Source organism: Typopeltis vanoorti, chromosome 25 (assembly GCF_054136105.1).
Source record: "Typopeltis vanoorti isolate ZY-2024b chromosome 25, IOZ_Tvanoo_1.0, whole genome shotgun sequence".
Lineage (NCBI taxonomy): Eukaryota > Metazoa > Arthropoda > Arachnida > Uropygi > Thelyphonidae > Typopeltis > Typopeltis vanoorti.
The window spans coordinates 78491229-78516150 of NC_143573.1; the positions used below are offsets into that span (position 1 = coordinate 78491229).

Genomic DNA, 24922 nt, shown 5'->3' on the forward strand with positions numbered 1-24922 from the left:
TCATATCCTGTACACCCCTTGAGGGTACATTTCAGGAATTTGATGATGATGTAAAATTAAATTTGGAAATAGATAACAGAATTATCAAAGCTGGTATGGTAGGAAGTCAACCAACTTCCTACTTAATTTAATAAAAATTAAAATAGAAATTTAATTATTTCCTACTTAATTTTAATAAAACTCTTGATCAAAGACTGGAGACCACAGGGAAATTAGGAAAGAACTTGACATTGTTAGCATTCAGGAATGTATTAGCAGAACTAATCTCGGGTGGCATACTTGAACAGAATGGGAGAGGAAAGACACAGAGGAAGCCCAAGATGTAGGTGGATTGATACTAAGAAAAATTTATTAATAAGATTGATACAGTAAAAGTGTCTTAGAAGACAGAAATATAAGATCTGATACTATTGGAATGTTCACAGATAACAGGCTAATCTGGAGGAAAATTGTTGATAGCAAGTTAGTAATGATGTAACTTTTCACGTAGTACTATTGTAAGATTCTGTATACCCCCCCCCCCCACCCAAGGGTATATGTCAGGAATTTGATTTGAAATGATTTTCCTCCAAAGTACTGTGTGCCTCATGGTGAAAGCATGCTCTGTAAATTCTGAAATTCCTTGCCACTGCAGATTATCATATTTTTACCAAACAGGTAGATCTGCAGACATGCACTGTGATAAACATTTAGACTATGTTAAGTTACATGCCAGAGCAATTGGTGTCTGGTGAGGATAACATGCAAAGCATGTTATCCTCACCAGACACCAATTTCTTTCAAACAAAATTAAGGTTTGCCATAAAAGTAATAATCTCTTGGAACATTGATGCAAAAAGAATTGTGAGTCCTTGCTACATTGATCGAATGTAAATATATTCTTATTACAGGCTACTGCATGGAGTCTTTAGTCTCATCGAGTGAGGGCCTAAACATAATACCAAGCAGTATCCAAACATTTGCACACTATCTACTGTACTCTGCTTTGAACTCATTCACAGTCATGGCATCCACAACAGACTTTGGCAACCTATTCCACTCATTCACCATTCTCCAAACAAAAAATCTAGTTCTAACACTCTTGCTAACTGTACTCTTGCCCAGTGTCCAAGGAATGCCCCTCGTTCTCCCACCTCCAGACCTGTTCTGAAAAATTTCCTCTGTATTTAATCTTTTAAAAACTCTTCAGTAATTTGCATGTCTCAATAATATCACCCCTTTACCACCTGTCAACCAGTTTTTGTAAACTACAAATATTCAACCTGTTCTCATAAGGTTCATCCCACAGACCTCCATCTTGTTCACTTGCCTCTGGATCCTCTCTGCTTCTTCCTCCTCGCCAAGAAACCCAGATGACTAGATGTGTGTGCAGTAGTCAAGATGAGGATCTTAATCAATGCTGAATAAAGAGAAATAATAACCTGCTTATCTCTGCTCGTCAAAGCATTCTTCAATAACCAAATAATCTGATGAGCTGCTTCAGCCACTTTTACTATGTGCCCTCTAAACTTTAACTCCTATCTACTAACACTCCCAAATCTCTGACTTCATCAATTTCCTGGAGTACATTTCCATTGATGTGGTGTACAGCTAGTAATCTTTTCACCAAAAAATGTATAACCTTACACTTTATCACATTAAACTGACATCCATTCTCCTTTGCTGAGACTCTCAGTCTATCCAAATAATCCTGCAAAATTTTAACATCATGTGTATTAGCTATTGCTCCACTCAATTTTGCATCATATACAAACAACTCAATAGTTCCTTTCAGATCCTTTCCTATATCATTCATGTACAATTAAATGGTAGTAGTCCACAAACAGAGCCCCTTGGCATGACACAGGCCTTCCGGACTACTCCTGAATAAATTACTCTCTGATATCTCTTCCACTCCCCCATTATCTACTTCACCAACTTTATATCCATCCCCATGTGTTGCAGTTTAGTGATTAGATTCCATGTTTTATCCTGTTGAAGGCTTTTGCAAAGTCCAGTATCACTGATGGACTTTGTAGTTCAGTGGAAGTGGTGCTTACATCCTTTGCTGTAGGCTGCATGAAGATAGACTTAAGTTCATGTCTAGCTACTGCCTGGAGGAACTCTTTCTAAGCCTTTTTTCAACAGGTTCACAAGTTAGGAGAACTCTGGCAGAGGTAAGTGAGATTTTTCTCCCTGAAACTCTGGTTTTTCGTCTGTAAACTCAAGAAAATTGACCATAGAACCTGATTATTTCAGACAGTAACATATCCTGTTAGGATTAAATACCAAGAGATGGCAGCAATTGTATGCCTGTCTCTTCATCGGTTGTCACTTATAATTAGTGATAGTCATGGGCCTGCTATCTATGATTGGCTACCATGGAGATTGAACTGTTCACTCAGCCTCCAAAAAGGAGACTGAGTGAACAGTTCAATAAAAAAACCTTGCCTACTCCCTATAAAGGAATAAAAAGAATTAGCTGATTATTATTTTTTTTTTATATTATCAGTATCACTGTAAACATTTATCCAATTCAGGTGTCAGTGTATTATAAAACATAAGCAAGTGACTGACGCACGACCTACCCTTCACAAAACCATTCTTGCTCCCCCCACCATACTGTATCCCATTTCTATCTATCCATCCCTGTATTTTGCTCCTTACTAACTTTTCCAGTACCTTGACAACTCCTGATATACTGATCAGTCAGTAATTTGCTACATCAACCTTGGAGTATCCTTTATGCAATGGAACTATTTTCCCCTCTTTCCACCCCAATAACCCAGAGCCAAGACTTAGATTAAATAATGTAGTCAAAGGCACTGAAAATTCCCTTAGCACTTTTACGTAAAACTCAAGCTGATATACCATCTAATCCCATAGCTGTATTCACATCAAGATTCTGTAATATCCTATGTGTCTCCATTTCATTTACCTCAGTTCCCATATAACTCTTTCATACTGCAATATCTCCACCTGGATGATATACTCTTGCAAAGGGTTCACTTAGTAATTCTACTGTTTCAACTGGTTCAGTTACCTACCTGCCATTGGCGTTTGTTAAAATCATGCTACCATAAACATTCTTCCTTTAATTCTAACATATCAAAAGAAGTGTTTGGGATTATCTTTGGAGTGAACTGCTAATTTCCTTTCATACTCTGCTTTTGCCTTTCTTACACTGGTTACCCTTCTGGACTGTGCTTTGTACTGCTCATGTGCCTGCTGATCACCTTTCCTCCTTGAATTCCTCCACATTTTTTTTTTTTATAGCTCCAGCTTAATGATGAGATTCATCCATTTAACTCCCACTTGATTTATTCTCCTGACTCTAGGTATGCAGTCTGCCATTACTTCCCTCAAACACTCCTTTAACACTTCAAATGTTAATGGTATGTTGGTATAAACAATGTTGCTGGATGTTGATATAAACAATGTAGTTAAATTATCTCTCTTATGGGAAATAGTTCTGTACAAATTCAGAATTAATTTAAATTATACACCCACCCACACATTTTTTATTAAATCTTGTTAAAGTTATTTTTACTTTAATATAATTAGACCAGGATAACCATGTGCGTGCAAATTGTATACACGTATATACCAGTTTCAGTTGTTTAATTTCAAAATAATACTTAAGATACCCTTGATACTGGTGCAAAAACTTTATACTAATAAAAAAATATAAGTAAGGTAAATCCGTTTTATGTTATTAATTCTTCTTAATACTGTACCTGCTTCCTTGGCAGGCCTAACTAACAAAGCCAATGTCACATCATTTATCAGCAAGAGCCTTCTAGTTCTACATAGTCATTTATTCACCCTGGGTTTTGCTGATATATCTATTATTTCCTGGACTTCTATACTTTTACAAAAGTAGAGGAAATAGCAGGTATAACTCTTACCCACTACTGGGTACAAACGATCTTACCAGCATTATTGGTAATTTCCGAAAATACAATGTATAACATAAATTATAAATTACAAGCTAAAGAAATTTTTTATAAATACATACAGGACTGTCTCCCTGGTGCCCTTGAAATGGAATCAAAATTGGTAAAAGTCGGAACTGAGATTCCATTAACTTTTAGGGAATTTAAGTCTGGCAATTTTCTCGAAGAACTATCAAATATTCTGTCAATTATTTGTTCATTAGCACCAACTGAAACTCTTTTGGGTGAAATTCTAGAATAAAAATTAATAATCATTTCAGTATACTACTATCAATAAACAAGTTATTTAAACTAAAACAAAATTTTAAAAACAGATAAGTTTTTTAATTAAAATCAAAATAACATTCTAATAAGTTATTAATTCTAAACTGCTAATTAATTTCAAGACAAATCTTACTAATAGCATTCATAAGTGAGACACGCAGTTCATTGTAGTGTTATTACTAATCATCATCTTATTAAAAATAGAAAAGTAGATTAAAGATACTGGCAATAAATAAAACAGAATTATTTGCTTCCTTTTACAGTTATGCAGTGGTCAGCATCCACAGCAAAGAATTTATGGAGACAAAAACACACGTGTTGGAATAATTACTTTACTTATAATTAAGAAAATAAAATCGCCCTTTCAACTCTGTATTGAGGGTAATCGTCAGAAAAACACACATATGCACAGGACACTACACAAAAGTAAGATAAATCTATATGCTTTGTTAATTGTTTACCACAACCTGACCTCTGGTGAAAAAAATAATAATGATAAAAATAAAGATAAAATATAATAAATAAATAAATATATGAAAAATTATAAATTAACAAAATAAAATAAATTTTTATGTATCAGATATTATGTATCTGTTATTATACATATCAGTATAATAACACATGGTGTGCCTGATAAGTAATGAGAAAACAATCATATCAATAAACAAAAGAACTATATTTGGAATTATTAGTTACACAGATTCTAAATAATCTCCCTCCAACTCCACACAATGTTTACATCTGTCGTACAGGTGTTTGAAGGCAGGGTAGAAGTCCTAAATGGGAACCACCTTCAGTCTCTGGGTCAACACAACCAATTGTTGTTATGGAACAGTTCTTTCCTTAATGACACCAAGCCGTACAGCAACTAGTGCTTATTCGCTTATTATGGGCAACAATTTCCCTAGCTTTCACCACATTTTCATTTGTCTATGCAGAAACTGGCCATCCACAGCATGATTCATCCTCCAGGGATTCCCTCCCCTCTTTAAAAACTGAAAACCAGTGGAACCTGTGCATGACTCAGACAGTCATCGCCATAAACTTTTCTTTAGGTCTTGGTATACTTCTGTAGCAGTTTTCACTAATTTACAGTAAAATTTTATCATAACTCCATGACGAAACTTTTGACATGCTCTTACTTCTCACTCACACACTCTTATTTGAATGGTTACCACATGAAAACTGCTGTGTCACCTGAATCAAAAGTTGCACCTGCAATTACAACAGACTTTAGTGATCAAAACTATAAACACGCTTGTTACTTTTATTCAAAGGACTGTCCTGTAAAAATCAACATCATTACTTAACGGGCACACTGTGTATAAAGATGATAGAGAAAAAAAATCTTTAAATAAATAAAGTTTTATAGCAGAACTACATTAAACACATCTCTACAGTTCTCTTATATCAAGGTTTTCTTGTGTTGGAATTCTGTGATCATGTTCTGGATGCTATATATATATATATATATATATATATATATATATGGCAGAATGATCATTGACTCGGTTAACATACATAGTTTTATGAAAAAAATTGAATGACTAGAACCGAGATTTAATTAAAAAGGTTTTAATATAAACACACTACTAGTTTCGGCCTGTAACAGCCTTCTTCAGGTGACATTATAAAAGAAAAAACACTAAACATTGAGGGTTAAAAGACTATGAACAACACAGACAGTCTTTATACATAATTAGCATTAAAACGTTGTAGTTGTATTTGAAGCTGTTCTTTCATTTGTTGCATTGTTGGGAGAGTGCGTGCTTGCTGCATCACGTGAACGCCAGTACATGATTACAGCTGAATGACTATCTGGGAGGTTGTAGCTTAAGTTGTTATTTAGATGAACAGGATTGAAGATGATTTCTCTCGATTCCACAATTTTTCTCTCTATTTCGTCACTGCAACAGAAGATGTTTGTAGATTTTTCCCAGCAGACTTTGTGACTTTGGTTTTCATCATTAGGATTAGCCGAGAAGAGGATATGACTTGATAATGCACTCGCTCGTTGTCGCTTGTAAGTAATGTCTCTCATGTGTTCTTCCATACGCATTTCGACAGATTTGTCTGTCTGTCCGAAGTAAGGAATATCGCAGTCACATAATATTTTATATACGCCAGGGTATTTGAGTTGATGATGACAAGGTTTTGGGTGGCTAATCAAGGAACGGATCTTTGGAAGTGGAGTGAACAAGGTTCTGATATTGTATTTTTTTAGAACTTTTGCTAATTTATGTGAAACAGTACTTATGTAAGGAATAGATATATTGCCTTTGAATCTATTTGTTTCTTCTGAGTGATGTCTGGGAGGATTAAGAAGGAATTTGTTAATGATTTTCTTGGAATATCCATTAACTTCGAAAGAAGTTTTCAGATGGTTTATTTCTGTAAGCAGTTCATTTGGATCATCAAGAAGAGAACGGGCTCTATGTCCCAAGGTGGAAATTATTCCAAGCTTATGAGGAGGGAAATGATGGGATTGACTGTGCAGATATCTGTTGGTATGTGTGGGTTTTCTATATATCGATATTTTTAGTTTACCAGCAGAAGAACGAGTCAGTTTGACATCAAGAAAAGGCAAGGAATTATCCGTTTCAAGCTCAGCAGTAAACTTAATACTTTGATGTCGGCTATTGAGATGTTCGAGGAAAACCATAAGTGATTCATGTCCATGGCTCCAAACAATGAAGACATCATCCACATAACGTTTCCAAACTTTAGGTGTTAAAATAAAGGAAGAGATAGCTTTGGTTTCAAAATCTTCTAAGTAAATATTTGCAAGAACAGGAGATAAAGGATTACCCATAGCCAGTCCATGATTTTGTTTGTATATAGTATCTTGAAATTTGAAGTAACCGGACCTGATGCAATGTGTAAGCAAGGCTAACATTTTTTTGGATAACTTGTCCTTGAGTAATGTTAGGACTTCATCTGTTGGGGGACATTAGTGAACAAAGAAGTTATGTCCAAGCTAGCCATGATGTCATTTTCATCAACTGTAATATCCTTGATGTATGTAACAAATTCTGTAGTGTTCTTGATAAAGGAAGGTGATTTCCCTGAAAAACTTTTGAGGTATTTGGCAAGGTATTTTGAAAGATTGTATGTAGGAGAATCGATACCTTCTACAATTGGGCGTAATGGGGTGTTCTCTTTATGGATTTTAGGAACACCATATATGCGAGGAATTAACGGATGGAGAGAGCGTAGAGATAAACGGACGTTCCGGGATAATTCAGTTGTTGTTTTTAATAAGTTGTTTGTACGATTTTGAAGTTCACGAGTTGGATCTCTCTCAAGTATTGAGTAGGTATCATTATGTAGTAATTCAATCATTTTATTCTTGTAATCTTCGGAGTTCATGATGACTGTTGCATTTCCTTTATCTGCAGGGAGGATGATTATATCTCTGTTGTTTTTTAAACTTTTAATAGCTTTGCGTTCAGTTGAAGTAATGTTGTCTGCAGGTGGTTTTGCGTTATTGATAATAAAGATTGATTCAATACGTAGAAGGTTTGCATCTTGTGGAGGGAGAAAAGAAGCAGCTCTTTCTATTTTTGTAAGTAGTGTTTCCTTTGGTATTAATTTTGGGGAAGGAATGAAGTTTAGACCTTTACTAAGGATGCTTTGTTCTACATCTGAAAGTATATAGGAGGATTTGTTGATAACGACTTTGTCAATATTGATGTGTGGTTTTGAGTTCCTATTATTTTGTAATCTCTTTAACATTTCAAATTTTTTACTGTTCTGTTTTGTGCTCCAGAGCTGATTTATGTTCTTTATCATCTTTCCCTTCTCTTTGATTCCAATGGCATCTCTAATGACTTGGAAATTAGTTATAAATTAGTTCATGCTTAAGAAGGGCAACAAATCTTGAAAATCTAATTACATTCCAATTTCTTTCTCTTCATTTCTTTCAAGAGTAATAGAAAAACCATTAACAATCACCTTCTGCTTCACCTCACCCACACAGCATTGATCTACTATAGGTTTTGCAGGTTCACATGGGGTGATAGGTGATTCCACACCTGTCAAACTTTAAAGGCCTTAAACTACATTCTACACTAATCTACAAACAAAAGGCCCAATGAACATACAGGCCTAGACACACTGCTTTTCTGAGATACAGATTTTTGTAATAGCAGCAGGAATGACAACAACATGCAACACAAACAGAAGACAAAATATTCAAAAGAAGCAAGCACAAATTCCTTGGCAACTGGCAAAAGAGATACCATAAGATGAACGTACTTTATAGAAAGTGTAAAAAGTGACCAATGTTGCCAGCTTTTGAAACCCTTCAACCATTGACCTCATAAGTTCAAATATTCCTGTCTAGTGTCTATGGCAGTGCACACAAGTTCAACAAATTTGTGCAGTTCATCAACATTCTCCAATATGGCAGATTAGACTAATAGTTTGAAATGGCCCCACAAATAAAATCCACAGTATGTAGGTCAAGTAACTGGTACACTTCAACCAATTCATCTTTAGAAGAAAACACTGAACAAGATACCTTCAGGACTCACTACAGAAGCGTGGTTGAGATCTGTCACACGGACACCATGTCTCTCCTTCATGACAAGGACGGCATCAATTACATCATGGAAGTTGTTTCCTATCCAAGTTTTGCAAGAAGTCGAAGTACAAATGTGCTCTAAATTTATGCCAAAACATATTAATCTGCCCTATTAATCTATTTCCAAAAATACCTGTCTGTACACTGATGGAGAATTGTGCCAATTTCTTGACTAAATAACTATATGTGCATTTTGACTGATTCCTATGTAACTGTAGTGATAACAGAAGACTACTATCCTGAGTGAGCATCAATTAAATGGGCAAAGCCAATTTCCATGCTGGATCCTCCATACAGTTGCTGGGAATAACAATTATATATTTGGTTTAATCCTTTATCCAAGTGCAAGCAAACAAAGTTTGCATCTGAAATATTTTCAGGAATGGGGCAATTCGTGGTAAAGGTGGTATGACTTCTCATCACTTGCCTTGGTATCCCATAATGCAAAGCGCATCTCCTTGCGGATATGTATAATGCTATGCATTAAAGGAGGGGATCACTACCCAGACAGGTTTCGACCTTTATGGTCTCATCAGTGGGAGCCAGACCCAGAGGTGGTAATACTAAGGTAGAAGTAATGGAGAAGTCATATTTCCATATATGAGTTGCCAAAAGGTGTCACATACCTTATTAATAAAATTCTCTGGATTAGAGATAGTTGATGGAAGTTTTTTCACTTGGCTATGCTACCAATTATATATATTTGGTTTAATCCTTTATCCAAGTGTAAGCAAATAAAGTTTTCACCTGAAGTATTTTCAGGACTGGGGAAACTCGTGGCAAAGGTGGTACAACGTCTCATCACTTGCTTTATTATCCCATAATGCAAAGCACATCTCCTTGCGGACATATATAATACTATGCATTAAGGGTAGGGTCACTATCCAAACCGGTTTTGACCTTTGAGGTCTCATCAGTGAGAGCCAGACTCAGAGGTGGGTAGTGACTCTTCCCTTAATGCATGGGATACTAAGGCAAGTGATGAGAAGTTATAAGAACTTTGCCACAAGTTGTCCCAGTCCAGAAAATACTTCAGGCACAAACTTTGTTTGCTTACTTGGATAAAGGATTAAACCAAATATATAATTGGTAGCATAGCCAAGTGAAAAAACTGCTGGGAATAACGTTTAAGCTGTAGTCTTCTGTGTTAGTACATAAATTCAGTAACACTACCAAAAACTAGGAAAAACAGCACAATTTACTCAGTTCCATGTACCCACACAGTTCATCGGTCCTCCTTCATTTCATGTTGCAAAAATTGCAACATGTTCGCAAAGGCAGTGCTAGAGACAAGTGAACATTCGAGAGTGTGAAATTCGATGAAAGGAAATCTCTCTCAAAATACCTGACATGCTTTGTGTCTGTTTCTATTTAGCATGTCCACAATAATAAAAATGCATATTAGCCAATCCAAGTAAATGCAAACTTCCCCTCCATTGCAGAACATCAACATGTTGGTGGAAGAAACTGAAGACTCAACTTGTCAGGGACGGGTTGAGTCTTCTGTGTTTCCACAACAACCTGCAGGAGTCTCGGTTTCTTGCATGGCTGGTGAGCTATCTATGTGTTTGTAATCTGGAGTTGACCATTATTGATGTTTTCCATTTAGTTCTTGGTCTTCCTTTTTTTTTTTTTTTTTTTTAATCTTGCATACAGAGCAAGGTTGGGTAGCCTTTTTGATGGCATTCTCTCGACATGTCCATACCAGTGAAGTTGTCTTCTTTTGATCTTTCCTATTAATGAGTCTGTATATTTTAGGTCTTCTCTTACAGTTTCATTTGTTTTCTTTTCTGTCCATTTTGTTTTTTATTTATTTTTCTGAGACATTTCATCTCAAAAGCCTCCAGTTTTTGTATCTCTGTCTTCTTGAGTGTCCAAGTTTCTGAAGCATATGGCACAGTGAGTATTTTAATTGCATTATATAATTTTATTTTTAGAGGTTTGGAGATTTTATTATTTTTCCAGATTTTTCCTAGCTTATTAAATGGTCAATATTCTATGTTTAATAGTAGTCATGGTATCTAAGTGTTCTGTTATCACTGTTCCTAAATAGTTGAACTGTTTTACCTGTTCAATTGTTGATCGATTCAAGGTGAAGTTTACTTTTTCTTTCTTCATTTTTTCCAATTATGAAGATTTTTGTTTTGTCTGTATTTATGGTCATGCTGTATTCTTTAGTCGTATTGTTTAGTTTGGTTATCAAGTTCACCATTTTTTCTTTTGTGTCTGCTATCATGACAATATCATCTGCATATTTTATGTTATTAGATTGACTCCTGTTTTCTCCTTCCAAAGCTAGGTTAACCATATCCTCTAGGTAGATGTTAAAAAGGTATGGGGAGATGGGACAACCTTGGGCTACTCCTTGACTGACAGTTATTTTATCTATTGTCATACTATTGAATTTAATTACTGCTTCTGTGAGACTATAATATTTTTCTAAGAAGTCTACAGTATCTTCATTGATTTGCTTCTGTTTTAATATTCTTAATAAAGTTACTGTTTATTGAGTTGAATGCCTGTAATCTATAAAACAGTAATAGATATTTTTGTTATGTTCCCAGTATAATTCTGCTAGTCTCTGTATTACGAAGATCTGATTCAATGTGGAGCGATTCTTCCTGAAGCCTACCTGTTCTTCACCAAGAATGATCTCATGTGTGCTCTTTGTTCTGTTCTATAATACTCTTGTAAATATTTTGTAAGCATGGCTGAGTAATGTGATTGGTCTATAATTTTTACAATTTTTCTTATAACTTTTCTTGTAAATCAGTATGATAATTCATGTTCTCCAATCTTCTGGTATTTCTCCTGATTTAATGATTTTGTTGAAAAGTGTGGTAAGGAATTTTAAAGTTGTTTGCTTTCCTTCTTTCCAGAGTTCTGATGGAATTTGGTCTATCCCTGGTGCGTTGTCAGATTTCATTTGCTTTAGAGCATTCACCACTTCCAATGGAAGGATCATTAAGCGTCATATCTTGAGTTATTGTGGGGCTTTGTAATTAGGTAGTTATTGCTTTCATTCATAAAGGTTTCTTGGTAGTGTTCCATCCATATTGCCTTTGGATTTCCTGTTTCCTCACCCTGATGGCTGATCACTGTTAGAGGTAGTGGTGAAAAATTTTTTGTAATTTCTTTAATTGTGTTATGTAATGTTTTGGAGTTATGGTGTTTATATTATCGTTGCATCTTTCTACTTTTTTTGTTTAGCCAGTTTTCTTTAGCCTGTCTGCAGAGTTTATCCATTTCGTTTTTGAGTTGTTTGTATTTCTTCTTGTTTTCTTCTGAGATTTCTGTTTATTTTTAGTTCTCTTTTTTCTTCACATTTTTCTAAAATTTCAGATATTATCCATTTATTATTGAGTCTCTTATAAATTCCTAAAGTTTCCCTTGCCGAGTTAATATTTCTTTTCCTGTTTTCCGAAGATTTTTGGTTTCATCTGTTTGAGTCCTATTTATTTACTTGACTACATTTTCCTAATGTAGTCTAATCTTATTTGGTTATTTTTTAATTTTCCATGTGGAGTTTATCAATTCTATTTCTTTTATAGTTAACTTTGAATTTTATCAGTATTGTTGCAGAGAGGAGTTCATGGTCTGTATCCAGCTCTAGGCTTTTGAGTGTTCTTACATTTTTGATTGAAGTTTTCCATTTATTTCTAATTAGGATATAATCTATACAATTTCGTATTTCTCTATCTGGTGAGGTCCAGGTGTCTTTAAAATTAGGTCTATGGTAAAACATTGTGTTTGAGATTACAAGGTTGTTTTCTTTGCAGAAATTGAGCATAGTTTCTTCCCTTTCATTTTCAGTTCCAATTCCAAATTTCCCCATTACATCTTTTAGTTCTTCTCTGACATACAATTTAGAAGCACTGAAATAAACAGTAACTGCTGACTACATTTTTTGCATGTGATTCTGGTTGTTTACAATCAATATCACATATAATTTCATTAAGCTGCATCTATCTGTTTTTACATGCTATTGTTCACATGGCAACTGGAAAAGGCTGTAATCTTGGAAATGCGATGTTTCAGACCAATGTGTATAAGTTAAGGGGATACAAAAAATATAGTAAAAGTATTCTGTTTATTGTTTAAACAGCACAATCAGTTTCGTTCTACTCTTGAGGTTTCATTTGCTGCAGAATAAAACATACAAACAGTTGACATTAGAAATATAGTAACTATCTTAAATATAAAGAGCTAATAAGCTTCATTTAGGTCTAGCTACTCACTGATTAGGTCTAGCTACTAGCTACTCAAAAAAGGCTGAAACCGGTCTGGGTAGTGACCTCCCTCCATAATGTAATAACAGCATACATTTCCTAGGAAATGTGTTTTTACATTATGGAAAATACCTAAGAATAGCGATCTGAACTTCCCCCACCTTTGCAACGAGTCGTCCGGTATTGTACTACGTACTAGGATCACTTGCATTTGCTAACGCTAGTGTCGCCGATACTTTATAGTTTACTATATTCGGCAAGAAACTCTCTGATTCCAATCTTTGAGTTTCTTATTCGGTTTTAAAACTATGGGATTTAATATCCCCTTAATTTAAGTAATATAGTAACTATCTTCTTCTTCTTATGGTGCTATCTTCTATTGACGGTCAGCGACCATCATGGCAAACAAACTGCATTCTTGTGTTAATCAGAGCAGTTGTGCGCTGCTCTTTCCTATCCACCTCTTGATATTGTCAAACCAAGATATTCTTTTTCTTCCTCTAGTTCCTTTGCCATCAATTCTTCCTACCAAAATAGTTTGTAGAAGTTGGTATTTGCTGTTTCTCATGATGTGGCCAAGATATGATGTTTTTCGTTTCTTGATTATTTGTACAAGATCTTTAACTTTGCCAATGGATTTTAAGACATCTTCGTTGGTAATTTTTTCTGTCAAAGATATCTTTAGCATTCTTCTACATAGCCACATCTCAAAGGCTTCAATTTTCTTGATGGTTGTCGCCTTCAATGTCCATGTTTCAATTCCATAGAGCAGAATAGACCAGACGTAGCATTTCAGCATTCTGAAATCTGACTTCCATGTTTAGGTCTTTATTGCAGACTAATGTTCTCATTTTCATGAAGGACTGCCATGCAACTTCAATCCTTGTCTTTATATCTATTTTAGGATCCCACCTTTCATTAAGCCAGCAACCAAGATATTTATATCTTGACACTTGATCAATATTTTTCCCACTGAGTGTCAGTTTCATTGATGAGGTTGGATGTTTGCTGATGACCAAGTATTTTGCCTTGTTGATGTTTATATTTATTCCCATTCTTTGGCTTTCTATGTATACTGTCTTTTGGAGATCCATAATGTTATCTGTAATTAGTATGGTGTCATCTGCATATCGTAGGTTGTTAACAATCTTTCCATTTATTGTGATTCTCTCTGGACATTCTTCCAATGCCTTTTTAAAGATTACCTCTGCATATATGTTAAACAAGAGTGGTGAGAGCAAGCATTCTTGTCTCACTCCACTTTTGATGTTAATATCACTGGTGGTAATGTTGTCTAATTGAATGGTAGCTGACTGATTCCAATACAGATTTCTTATTAGTCTTATGTCTTGTTCATTTAGTCCTATTTGTTGAAGGACTTCTATTAAGTTAGTGTGTCTGACTTTGTCGAATGCTTTTTCAAAATCTATGAGACACAAAGACAGATTTCGGTTTTTCTATGCATTTTTGTATCAATATTTGGGCACAGAAAGGGCCTCTCTAGTACCAAAACCATTCCAAAAGCTGAATTGCATTTCACTTAGTTTCTTCACTTTTTCTATAAATACGATTCTGAATTACTTTTGAAAATATTTTTAATGTTTGGCTCATTAGACTAATAAGTCGGAAGTCGCCACAGGAATTCGCTTTGGGTTTCTTTGGGATAGTGATAAATGTAGATTTGAGCCAATCTGATTGAAATTCATCACTTTCATATATTTTATTAAATAGTTTTTCAAGAAATTTGATGTTATTTGGTACTATTAATTTTAAAAATTCTGTTGGCACACCATCTGGTCCACTGGCTTTTCTTGTTTTACTTGATCTTATAGCATTCTCTATTTCACATTTCATAACTGCTGGTCCTTGAATGTTATCTTTTATATTTATAGGCTTCTGTCTAGTATCATTGAAAAGTTCTGTTACATATTTTATCCAAATCTGTGCTTTATTCTCTTCTTCTAGAACTATTTTTCCACTTTTGTCTCTTAGAGACACTATTTGCTTTTTTCTGAGTTTTCGGGAAATTTCGTTGATTTTCTCATACAGATTGAAATTATCATGTTTCTTCTGAAGCAGTTCAATCTCAATACATAAATTTTTCATCCAATTTTCATTGACTTCTTTTATTTTTTTCTTGATGATGTTATGTATTTCTGTATATCTGGCTAGGTCTTTGTTTTTGTACAAGATAGTAACTATCATTAAATTAAAAATGGCCCGATATCAACAGAAACTACAGTTGAGTCCTCAACTTATGTGACTTATAACCACTGGTAATTATGGCAGCCATCTTATTAAGATGGTCACTGAATACAGTTTCACTCAAGTGGACAATGATGTTATTATGTTCATCATGGCAGTTATTCTAGAAATACTTTTGCTCAGCTTATTGCTGCTACCAAGAGTCACAAAACCCTCAAATACTACTGGAAGGAATATAGTATCTTACATTGTACAAAGAATGTAGATGCAGCATGTTGAAAGTTTTTTCACTTGGTTATACTATAAATTCAATATGCCAAGAGATTATATTCTTGGTTTCATCCTTTATCCAAGTATAAGTAAACAAAGTTTCCACATAACAGCTGGGCTACTTGTACAAAGAGGTTAATGACTTCACATCAATTGCCTTAGTATTCCATAATGCAAAGCACATATTCTAAGGATATGTGCACATGGGAAGGGCCAATACCCAGACTGTTTTCAATCTTTATTGGGGTGAAAAAGTAAGGGATGCTCATCATAGGCCTAGAGTAGTTAGTATAGGGGTGCAAGAGAGCATGGATAGTATTCAGAGAAGGAAAAGAGAGACAGATAGTATGCGAGATAGAGAAAAGGCTTCAGCTTTTTTATATCATCATCATACAGCCAAAGGCTATCAGTTTTACTTTTTCACCAATTTCTGCATATTGTTTTCCTGATGATGACTCAGTGAATGAGATGAAATATAGGGATGATTAAACGTGTTGTTTAATTATTTATATGTGCTGTATTTATTCCATTAAATCCCACGAGTTCAAACTAGCACGTAAGTCTAAATAGTCGATAGTCTAATTTCTTTCAGAGATTATCTACTTTCAACTTAACAGGATTTTCATTAAAAAAATATATTTTTTATGATAAATCCATCCCCTCCCCCAAGTGTGTAAACCTGTAATACCATGAGTAAGTTAAGATTAGAATTAGAAAATACCGCTCTAGAGACAAATACTTTTCACCGCTTCAGGTCTCCAATAAGAAATAGTCGTGCTCTTCCACTAGACAATAAAATCATCAGCTAAAATATAAATGACATCAAAAAGAAGAAATTTCCACCCAAAACAAGAAAAACCTAGGAAATATATTATGAATAAGACTATAATGAATGAATGAACAAGTTAAAAAATAATAATAAATTTAGTTTAATCCTTTATCCAAGTGAGCAAACAAAGTTTGCACCTGAAAATATCTTCAGGACTGAGGTAAGGTAGTACAACACCGGGCAACTTGTAGCAAGGTGGACCAAGCTAACATCACTCCTATCTCAGTATCTCCCATAATGCAAAACTCATCTCCTTGCAGATATGTATAATTTTATGCATTAAGGGAAGGAAGGGCCACTTCCCAGATTAGTTTCGACCTTTATTGAGGTCTCTTCAGTGGGAGCCACCATGCCCAGAGGTGAAGATACCAGGCAGAAGCAATGGCGAGGTCATCTTTACCTATAGGAGTTGCCAAACGGTGTGCCACCTTTTTATTAAATTAATAAGGTGTTGTAATAGTAAGGTGTTATACTACCTCACCCCAGTCCTGAAGATATTTTCAGGGGCAAACTTTGTTTGCTCACACTTGGATAAAGGATTAACCTAAATTTATTATAGTCTAACCAAGTGAAAAATAAATCTAACAAATAATAATAAAGAAAAAAAAAAAACAGTGCAGTTATGTCATAAGTTAGTTACATATATACAAGGAATGGTCCATAAAAAGCAAACTTTTGCTATAAAGACTTTACTGCTCATTTTAAGCACTGTCCCCTCTACTGATGATACATTGTTCCCAACGTTTCTTCCATTGTGGTGGTGTGCAGTTCTCTTATCGCATTTTCCTGAATCTCCTCTATGGTTTGGAAATGATGTCCTTTCAAAGTGGTTTTAAGTTTGGGAAATAGGGAAAGTCCAGAGAATAGGATGGATGGGGCACAATAGATTGATGCTTTGCCATATAACTGCAAATGAGGAGCAACGCATGAGCCAGAGCATTGCCATGACGCAACATCCAAGTCTGGTTTTCCCACAATTCAGGCCTCTTCCTGCACACAGCATCCCTCAAACATGCTAAAATTTCCAGGTACAACTCTTTGTTTTCTATCTGACAACATGGTAAAAATTCATAATGGACAATGCCTTTCCAATCAAAAAACACAACCGTCATCATCACCTCGATCTTTGACAGACTCATCAATTGATGCTTAAACCACTCATAGCACTGTGTTCAGCTCATACAGTCCCTCTCCATATGCTTGGTTATGCAATTGAAATGTCGCTATAAATTTTTTTATCAAGTTTGCAACAAAATTTTACACACACACACACACATTCTTCAAGCTGTTTCATTGTCACTAATCCAACAAACAGCTTGTGCACGTGCTCACTTCAGCAGATGTAATCCGGCAACTAATGCTCATAGCAGAATGGGGCAAATGGCAGTTTGTTGTATAAACCTGCCGCTAGGTGTACTCAGTGGCCACAGCATGCTCTCTGTGCAGGTTTGCATGTTACTTAAAAAGTTTGGTCTTTTTTGAACAAACCTCGTATATATAAATTTAAAATATGTCATACATAACGAGTATATGCAGATTTCTTAAATTTTCAAACTTTAAAAATTAAGAGAACTAACATCAATACTTACTCCAGCTTAGCTTTTAACTTTTCTAAATTGTTCTCTGCATTATCAAGAATACTTGTAATTTCATCAGATGATGCTAAAATTAAACAATAAAAGAAATGCTTACAACTGATTGATATGTATATGTATTCTGTCATATTTCAGTCCTATTTCAAAATCAGTTAACAAAACTAAATTGTCAGAAGCAGTCATATATGCCAGATGCACAATGTACATCACAGAAGACAACAGCACCGTGGTGCTCTTGAAATAAGTAGTGACTACCACACAAATTGAAAGGAAAAAAGTAATATTTAATTTTTAAGAAAATATAATTTTTTCTTTGTATATCATGCAATCACATACACACTCACTGACATAACACACACATAAACAATCCCTTTGAGCCCAATAACATAGCATCCATAAAACAATGAAACATAAAGATAGGGCAATTTATTCTGATAACACAGCTCCTGCCATATCATAATGGTTACAATCTTGCAAAATAGATAAAATACTAAATAATCCTCCCCAAACATTTCTCTTTAATGACAAACAAGATCAGAGCAACTATCCATCCCCTATGTCTGATTCATCTGAAAACGTTGCTAATGAATATAATCTTCACAAATTTTTGAACCACAAACTAGCACTCCATATTTCCTCTCCTAAGGACAAATTGCATTCTTTTAATACATTCCAAAAGTATGGGAAAAATTGCTCGAACTCCTCACAGATTACTTCAGTTCATGTGATCTTTAATTCTTCATATATCAATTCGGGCCACTACTGGGCAAGTGACATGTACCTTTTCAAGACAACCTCAGCTGCTTGTGGTGTGGTCTATTTCCAAAAATGGAACTCTGGTATATCCAACAAGCATAGAATAAAACATAGACTTACACAAATTTAACATAAAGAAACATTCTCTCAACATCATAACACAAATTACAGATAACAATCACACTGGTTTATTCCAGTCTTATTATCCATCTAATATCCTCTTTTGAGGTCTACCCAGTCTTCTCTTTCCAACTGGTTTATATTTTATTAATTGTTCAGGATATCAGGTGTTGGCCATTCAGTTTACATGTTCTATCCAATTTGTTTATAATTATTTACATAAAAGGGGTGGTGAAGCGCAATACATAGCCTCTCCCACTCAAATGTCAACCTCACCTTCCCACGGTCCATCCTGTTCTAAAAGTACAAACGAGGCACTGGCGACCAAGTATGGGCGGTATAACCCTAACAGAGTAAATGCTGTTAGATCTGCCTGTCCAGAGGCGTTAGGTAGCAGCCCTACCACTGTAATTACGACAGGTTAGTAACAGGTTAGTAACCTGCCCTGGGGAAATTCAAAATACTTTCAAGTTTCATACAAAGAAAAGCCAGACAGACTATCAGGGAAAAGACCTCAATCCAGGAAACGGTAAACGAAATTGGAAAAAGGAACACATAATGAAGATTGCAACATGGAATGTGAGAAGCATTGCACACAAAGAAGAAGAACCTGATAAACAACTAAACCAAGCTAACATAAAGATATGTATAGCAACAGAAACAAAGAAAAAACAAAAAGGTACAAAAGAATCAAACAACTATATACAAATCTACAGTGGAATAAAAAGAGAAGAAAGAGCAAAAGCAGGTATAATAATTATGGTACATAAATAACTAAAGAACAATATCGTAGATTACAACTATTTGAATGAAAGACTAATAGAAATTAGAGTCAAGACATTAAGAGGCCACATAACAATAACTTCTTCTTCTTTTCCCACCAGAAGAGGGAAAAGAAGAAGACAGTAATATATTTTATAAAGAATTACAGAATGCCATAGATAAAACAAACAAAACTGACTATTTACTGCTAGCAGATTTAAATGCAAGAATAGGAAACAAAAAATACAAAACAAACATAGGTAAATTTGGCAAAGATACATGTAATCAAAATGGTTGCAGATTGCACGATTTTGTTATTTATAATAATATGAGAATAATGAATTCAATGTTTAAACACAAGGAAATACATAAATATACTTGGTCAGCCAGAGGATACAAATCAGTAATTGACTACGTTATCGCAAATTTTAAATTAGCGTAGTTAATTTTAGACGTAAGAGCATATAGAGGCTTTGAATTAAACTCTGATCATTATATGGTATCAGCAAAAATTCGATTTAAACCAAAGTGGCTAAAAACACATAAAATTGAAAATTCTTACCAGCCAAGCTACAAAATTTCTTCATTACAGGATCTTCAAGTTATACAACAATATCAAAAATGCACAAACTTAAAAACAGAAACCACACATGAATCAAGTGACACAGAAGATGAATGGGAAAATTCAAAACAAATTCTGACAAAAGCAGCAACAGAAACCTTAGGAATAAAGCACAAATGGATTAGGAAAAGAGGACTATGAGACTGGAACAAAGAAACAGAAAATATAATAAAAACAAAAAAGGACAGTTACAAGAAATGCTAAATTCCAAAACAATAGAAGCAGAAATAGAGTATAAAAGTGATAGTGCAATTGCAAAACGAGAAGTAAGGAAAAAACATAGAGAAAGATAGAACAATTTCGTAACAGAAATTGAAAGTTTTTTACCTTGGGTATATATTATGTTAAAGATACCAAGCAATTTTATAAGCTAGGTTTTTAATCCTTTTTCCCAAGTAAGCAAACAGACAAGTCAAGTTTGTGGCTGCACGTAGTGCAACACTAGGCAACTCGTTGTAAAGGTGGAGTACGCTCTGATCACTTTCCTTAGAATTTTCTCCTAATGCAAAGCACATTTCCTTGCGGAGATGTATGATGCTATGCATTAAGGTAATGGTCACTACCCATACCGGTTTCGACCTTTATTGAGATCTCGTCAGTGGGAGCCAGACCTAAAAAATGCCAAGGGTGAAGTAATACAGAGCTTATAAATATTTTACCTAAACAAGTTGCCATGAGGTACTTTGACTTCATTAAATAAAAATCTCAGGATGAGAGTAAAACAAGGTAAAAAACTTTCTACATCTTACTTAAAAACCTAGCTTATAAAATTGCTTGGTATCTTTAACATAGAAAAGGATTTATTTAAGCCACAACCCAAAACCTATAAAGTAATAAAATACATGAATAAAGAAATAAAAGAAAAGGTAAAAATACAAACAATAGATTTAGAAAAATGGGTGACCTATTTCCAAAATCTCTGGACAGATGAGAACAATGAAATAAAATTTTATAAGACAAAGAATGACCTAATAGAAAATATCACAATGTTAGAACTGAAAAATATAATAAAGAAGATGCAAAATACGAAAATACCAGGAGAAGACAATATAAATATAGAATTATACAAAAATGCAGATCAAAAATTTAATGAAAGACTTCTGAAATTTTTTAATATGGTTTGGATGTCCAGAAAAACTCCTAACTGTTGGAAAAAAGCACTGGTTATCCCAATATATAAAAAAGGAAATAAAGACGATTGCAATAATTATAGGGGAATTAGCCTGCTGAATACAGGATATAAAATATATGCAGGAATATTAAAAGAGAAACTAAGCAGCATCGTAGAAGACAAATTACTAGAAGAACAAAATGGTTTCCGAAAAGACAAATCCTGAATAGATCCAATTTTTACTTTAAAATTATTAATAGAAAAGAGAAAAGAATTTCAAAAACAAACACGTGGCCTTTATTGATTATGAAAAAGCCTTTGACAAAATTAGTAGACAAAAATTGTCTACTAATTTAAGTGCTATTTTATTGTGTATGAAATAAAATAGCACATTAAAACAGATCTCAGAATGGAAAGATATATCAAGAGGAGTACGACAAGGATGTACCCTCTCACCTCTGCTTTTCAATATATATATATAAATAAAATTATAACAATCTGGAAACAGCATAATCCGTTTAGTATACAAATGACCCTGCAAATGAAGATAGATACACTACTATTTGCAGATGATCAAATCATATTAGCTACATCAGAAGATGACTTACAAAGATCATTAAAATCGTTAAATGATATCTCAAAGCAATATAATTTGACAATATCTAAAGACAAAACAAAAATAATGGCATTCAAAGGAGAACACCCAATAAGAAGTAAAATAGTGATTATTATTATTCAGAACTCCATGGAGTCAAAAGACTCATCATGGGAGGTCCCCACCTAAGAAACACAAAGTCTATCATACCACTCCTTAAACTCATTGACCATTCTCGCTCTCACCACTCCATCACGCAATGCATTCCATGGTTCAATCACCCTCCATGCAAAGAAACCACTTTTCACCCTCTTGCTCACAGTTTCCTTTCGTAACTTCCAGGGATGGCCTCTTGTCATCACTCCTTCGCATTGTTCAACCAAGCGAAAAAACGACCCAGTGACAACCCTGTAACCACGTCTCAATAGTTTAAAAGTCTCGATCATATCACCTCTCCTTCTTCTATCCACCAAACTCTGCAGTCAGTCCACATTCCCTCAGCCGATCCTCATAACTATCATTGTACAGTCCTGAAGCCATCTTTGTTATCTGCCTTTGTACACTTTCCACAGTTAATTTATCCCCATCAAATCTTGGGGACCAAATCTCAGAACAATGGTCCAAGTGTGGTCTGATCAGGGTCTTATACAACGGAATGATAACTGTTTTATCTCTGCAGATCAGCATCCTTCTCATTATTGCAGCAATCCTCTGTGTTACCTTCACCACCTTTGCAATATGTCCCCTAAATTTCAGGTTTCTATCAATCATCAACCCCAGATCTCTTGTCTCCCCTACATCCTCCAGTATAACTCCTCCCATAAAGTATGCAGTGTCCCATCGATGTTTCCCAAACCTCAAGACCTTACATTTTGCTGCCTTAAACCGACACCCCCATTCATTTGCCCATCTATCTAGCTTATTCAAATCCTCTTGCAGGGCTGCCGCATCTGCATTATTACTAATAATCCTTCCCAGCTTCGCATCATCTGCAAACAACTGAATATCTCCTTGTAATCCACTGACAATGTCATTGATATAAAGGTTAAACAATATAAGTCCCAGTAGTGAGCCCTGTGGGACCGCACTTGTAATCCTCTGCTTCCTTGAAACTGCCCCACCATACACAACTCTCTGATACCGATCGGACAGCCAATCCTGAATCCAGCTGACCAATCTGACATCCAGACCAATGTACTGCAACTTAAACATAAGCTTATCATGTGGCACCCTGTCAAATGCCTTCGCTAAGGCTAAGAAAATGGCAGTATATGGCTTTCCCTCATCTAATGCTCTTGTAACTTTATCATAAAAGGCTAGCATATTGCTAAAACAAGAGCACCCCTTCACAAATCCATGTTGACTCTCACAGATAACATTACCCTCATCTGCCCAATGCTGTATACGGTCTTTCACTACTTTCTCCAAGATCTTACTAACTACTGATGACACACAAAGTGGCCTGTAATTAGACACTTCCAGTCTGCTACTGCCCTTATGCAATGGCACTATCTTACCTTCCTTCCATTCCCTGGGCACCTTTCCTGCAGCCAGACTTTCAATGAAAAGCCAGGTGAAAGGCACCGTCAGTTACCTAGCACTCTCTCAAAACTCGTGGTGAAATACCATCCAGTCCCACAGCTTTACTGACATCCAGAGTACTCAGTATTTGAAACACACTCTCCTCCTGTACCTCTAAACCTCGAACCTGCCCAATCCCTCTAGCATTAAAACCCGACTCCTCCAGGATGAAATACTCCAATAAAGTGTTCATTGAACAATTCCACTATGTCGTCTGCATCAGTCACTTTATTCCCATTTTTATCCCACAATATCATTCTTCTACAGTCATTTCTCCTCCTACTGGCCACATATCTGAAAAATTCTCTAGGATTTTCTTTGGATCTTAGGGCCAATCTCCTCTCATATTTTAGTTTCGTTTTCCTTATCATACTAATCACTCTTCTGGCCTGTGTCTTATACTCTTCGTGCATCTTCTCTTCACCTGTCTCCTTATATCTCTTCCATAGCCTCTTTTTCGCATGCAATTCCTGTTTAATATTGTTTGTCATCCACTTTACTCCAAATTGTGTCCTCTTGTTCACTTGTGGTATACAACTTACCATTGCTGCTAACAAATATTCTTTCATAATTTCCCATGCACTAATGATATCCCGGCCTTCCAATTCCTCCCTCCATGAAACTTCCCCAAGTTGACATCTTAGACTATTATAATCACCTGCTCCAATATCCTGAAATACCCAAATACCCAAAATACCTGAAGTTCATTTTCAAACATATGTTGGAGTAAATTTTCCACATTTTTATTTTTGGAAAGATGAAAACAGATATCTGTTTCATGGGAGATGTCTGGAGTATTAGAATTTCTCCTTTCAGTTTCTTCTGAATTATTACAATAATCATGGTCATGGTGATAATTACAATAATCATGGTGATAGATAATAAAATACTAGAACAAGTAAACACTTTCAGATACTTGGGATGTGATCTATCATAAGAAGAAGAAAAAGACAAACACTAAAATATCAAACTTTGTCAAAGTAAATGGCATAATAAATAATATATTTAAGCTATCCCTACTACAAAAACACACTGGAATCAGACTATATAATGTCTTGTCAAATTTAACTCTACTATACTGAAGCGAAACATGGATCATGAAAAGGAAAGATGAAAAATGAATTCAAATAGCAGAAATGAAGTTCCTCAGAAAAACTGCTGGATATACCAAGTAGGACCACAAAACAAATGAAGAAATCTTACGATCCCTGAAAATAAAACCAATTAATTACTACATAAGACAGTATAAACAAAAATGGCTAGAACATTTAAATCGAATGGACAACAGCAGACTACCAAAAATATTATACAGATAAAAAATAAGTGGGAAAAGAAGAATCGGAAGACCAAGAAAGAGTTGGCATGAGACTGGAAAAGTATACTTGGCCTAAATTCCATGTTAGGAAGAAGTAGATTATTTAGATTTTTTTTTACTGATTTTTTAAAAATTTTTTTTTTTTGTC

At 34.9% G+C, this 24922-nt stretch overlaps 1 protein-coding gene across 1 annotated transcript in view; it reads right to left on the reverse strand.

The window, feature by feature from the left end:
* egg (SET domain bifurcated histone lysine methyltransferase eggless) overlaps positions 1-24922 on the reverse strand; it is a 625200-nt gene that overhangs the window by 436281 nt on the left and 163997 nt on the right. Inside the window, exons 3-4 of the mRNA XM_090414562.1 lie at positions 17907-17979; positions 3998-4167 (exon numbers count right to left, since the gene is read on the reverse strand). Of these exons, the coding sequence (XP_090270688.1) occupies positions 3998-4167; positions 17907-17979 (243 nt within the window). The remainder of the gene's footprint in view (positions 1-3997; positions 4168-17906; positions 17980-24922) is intronic.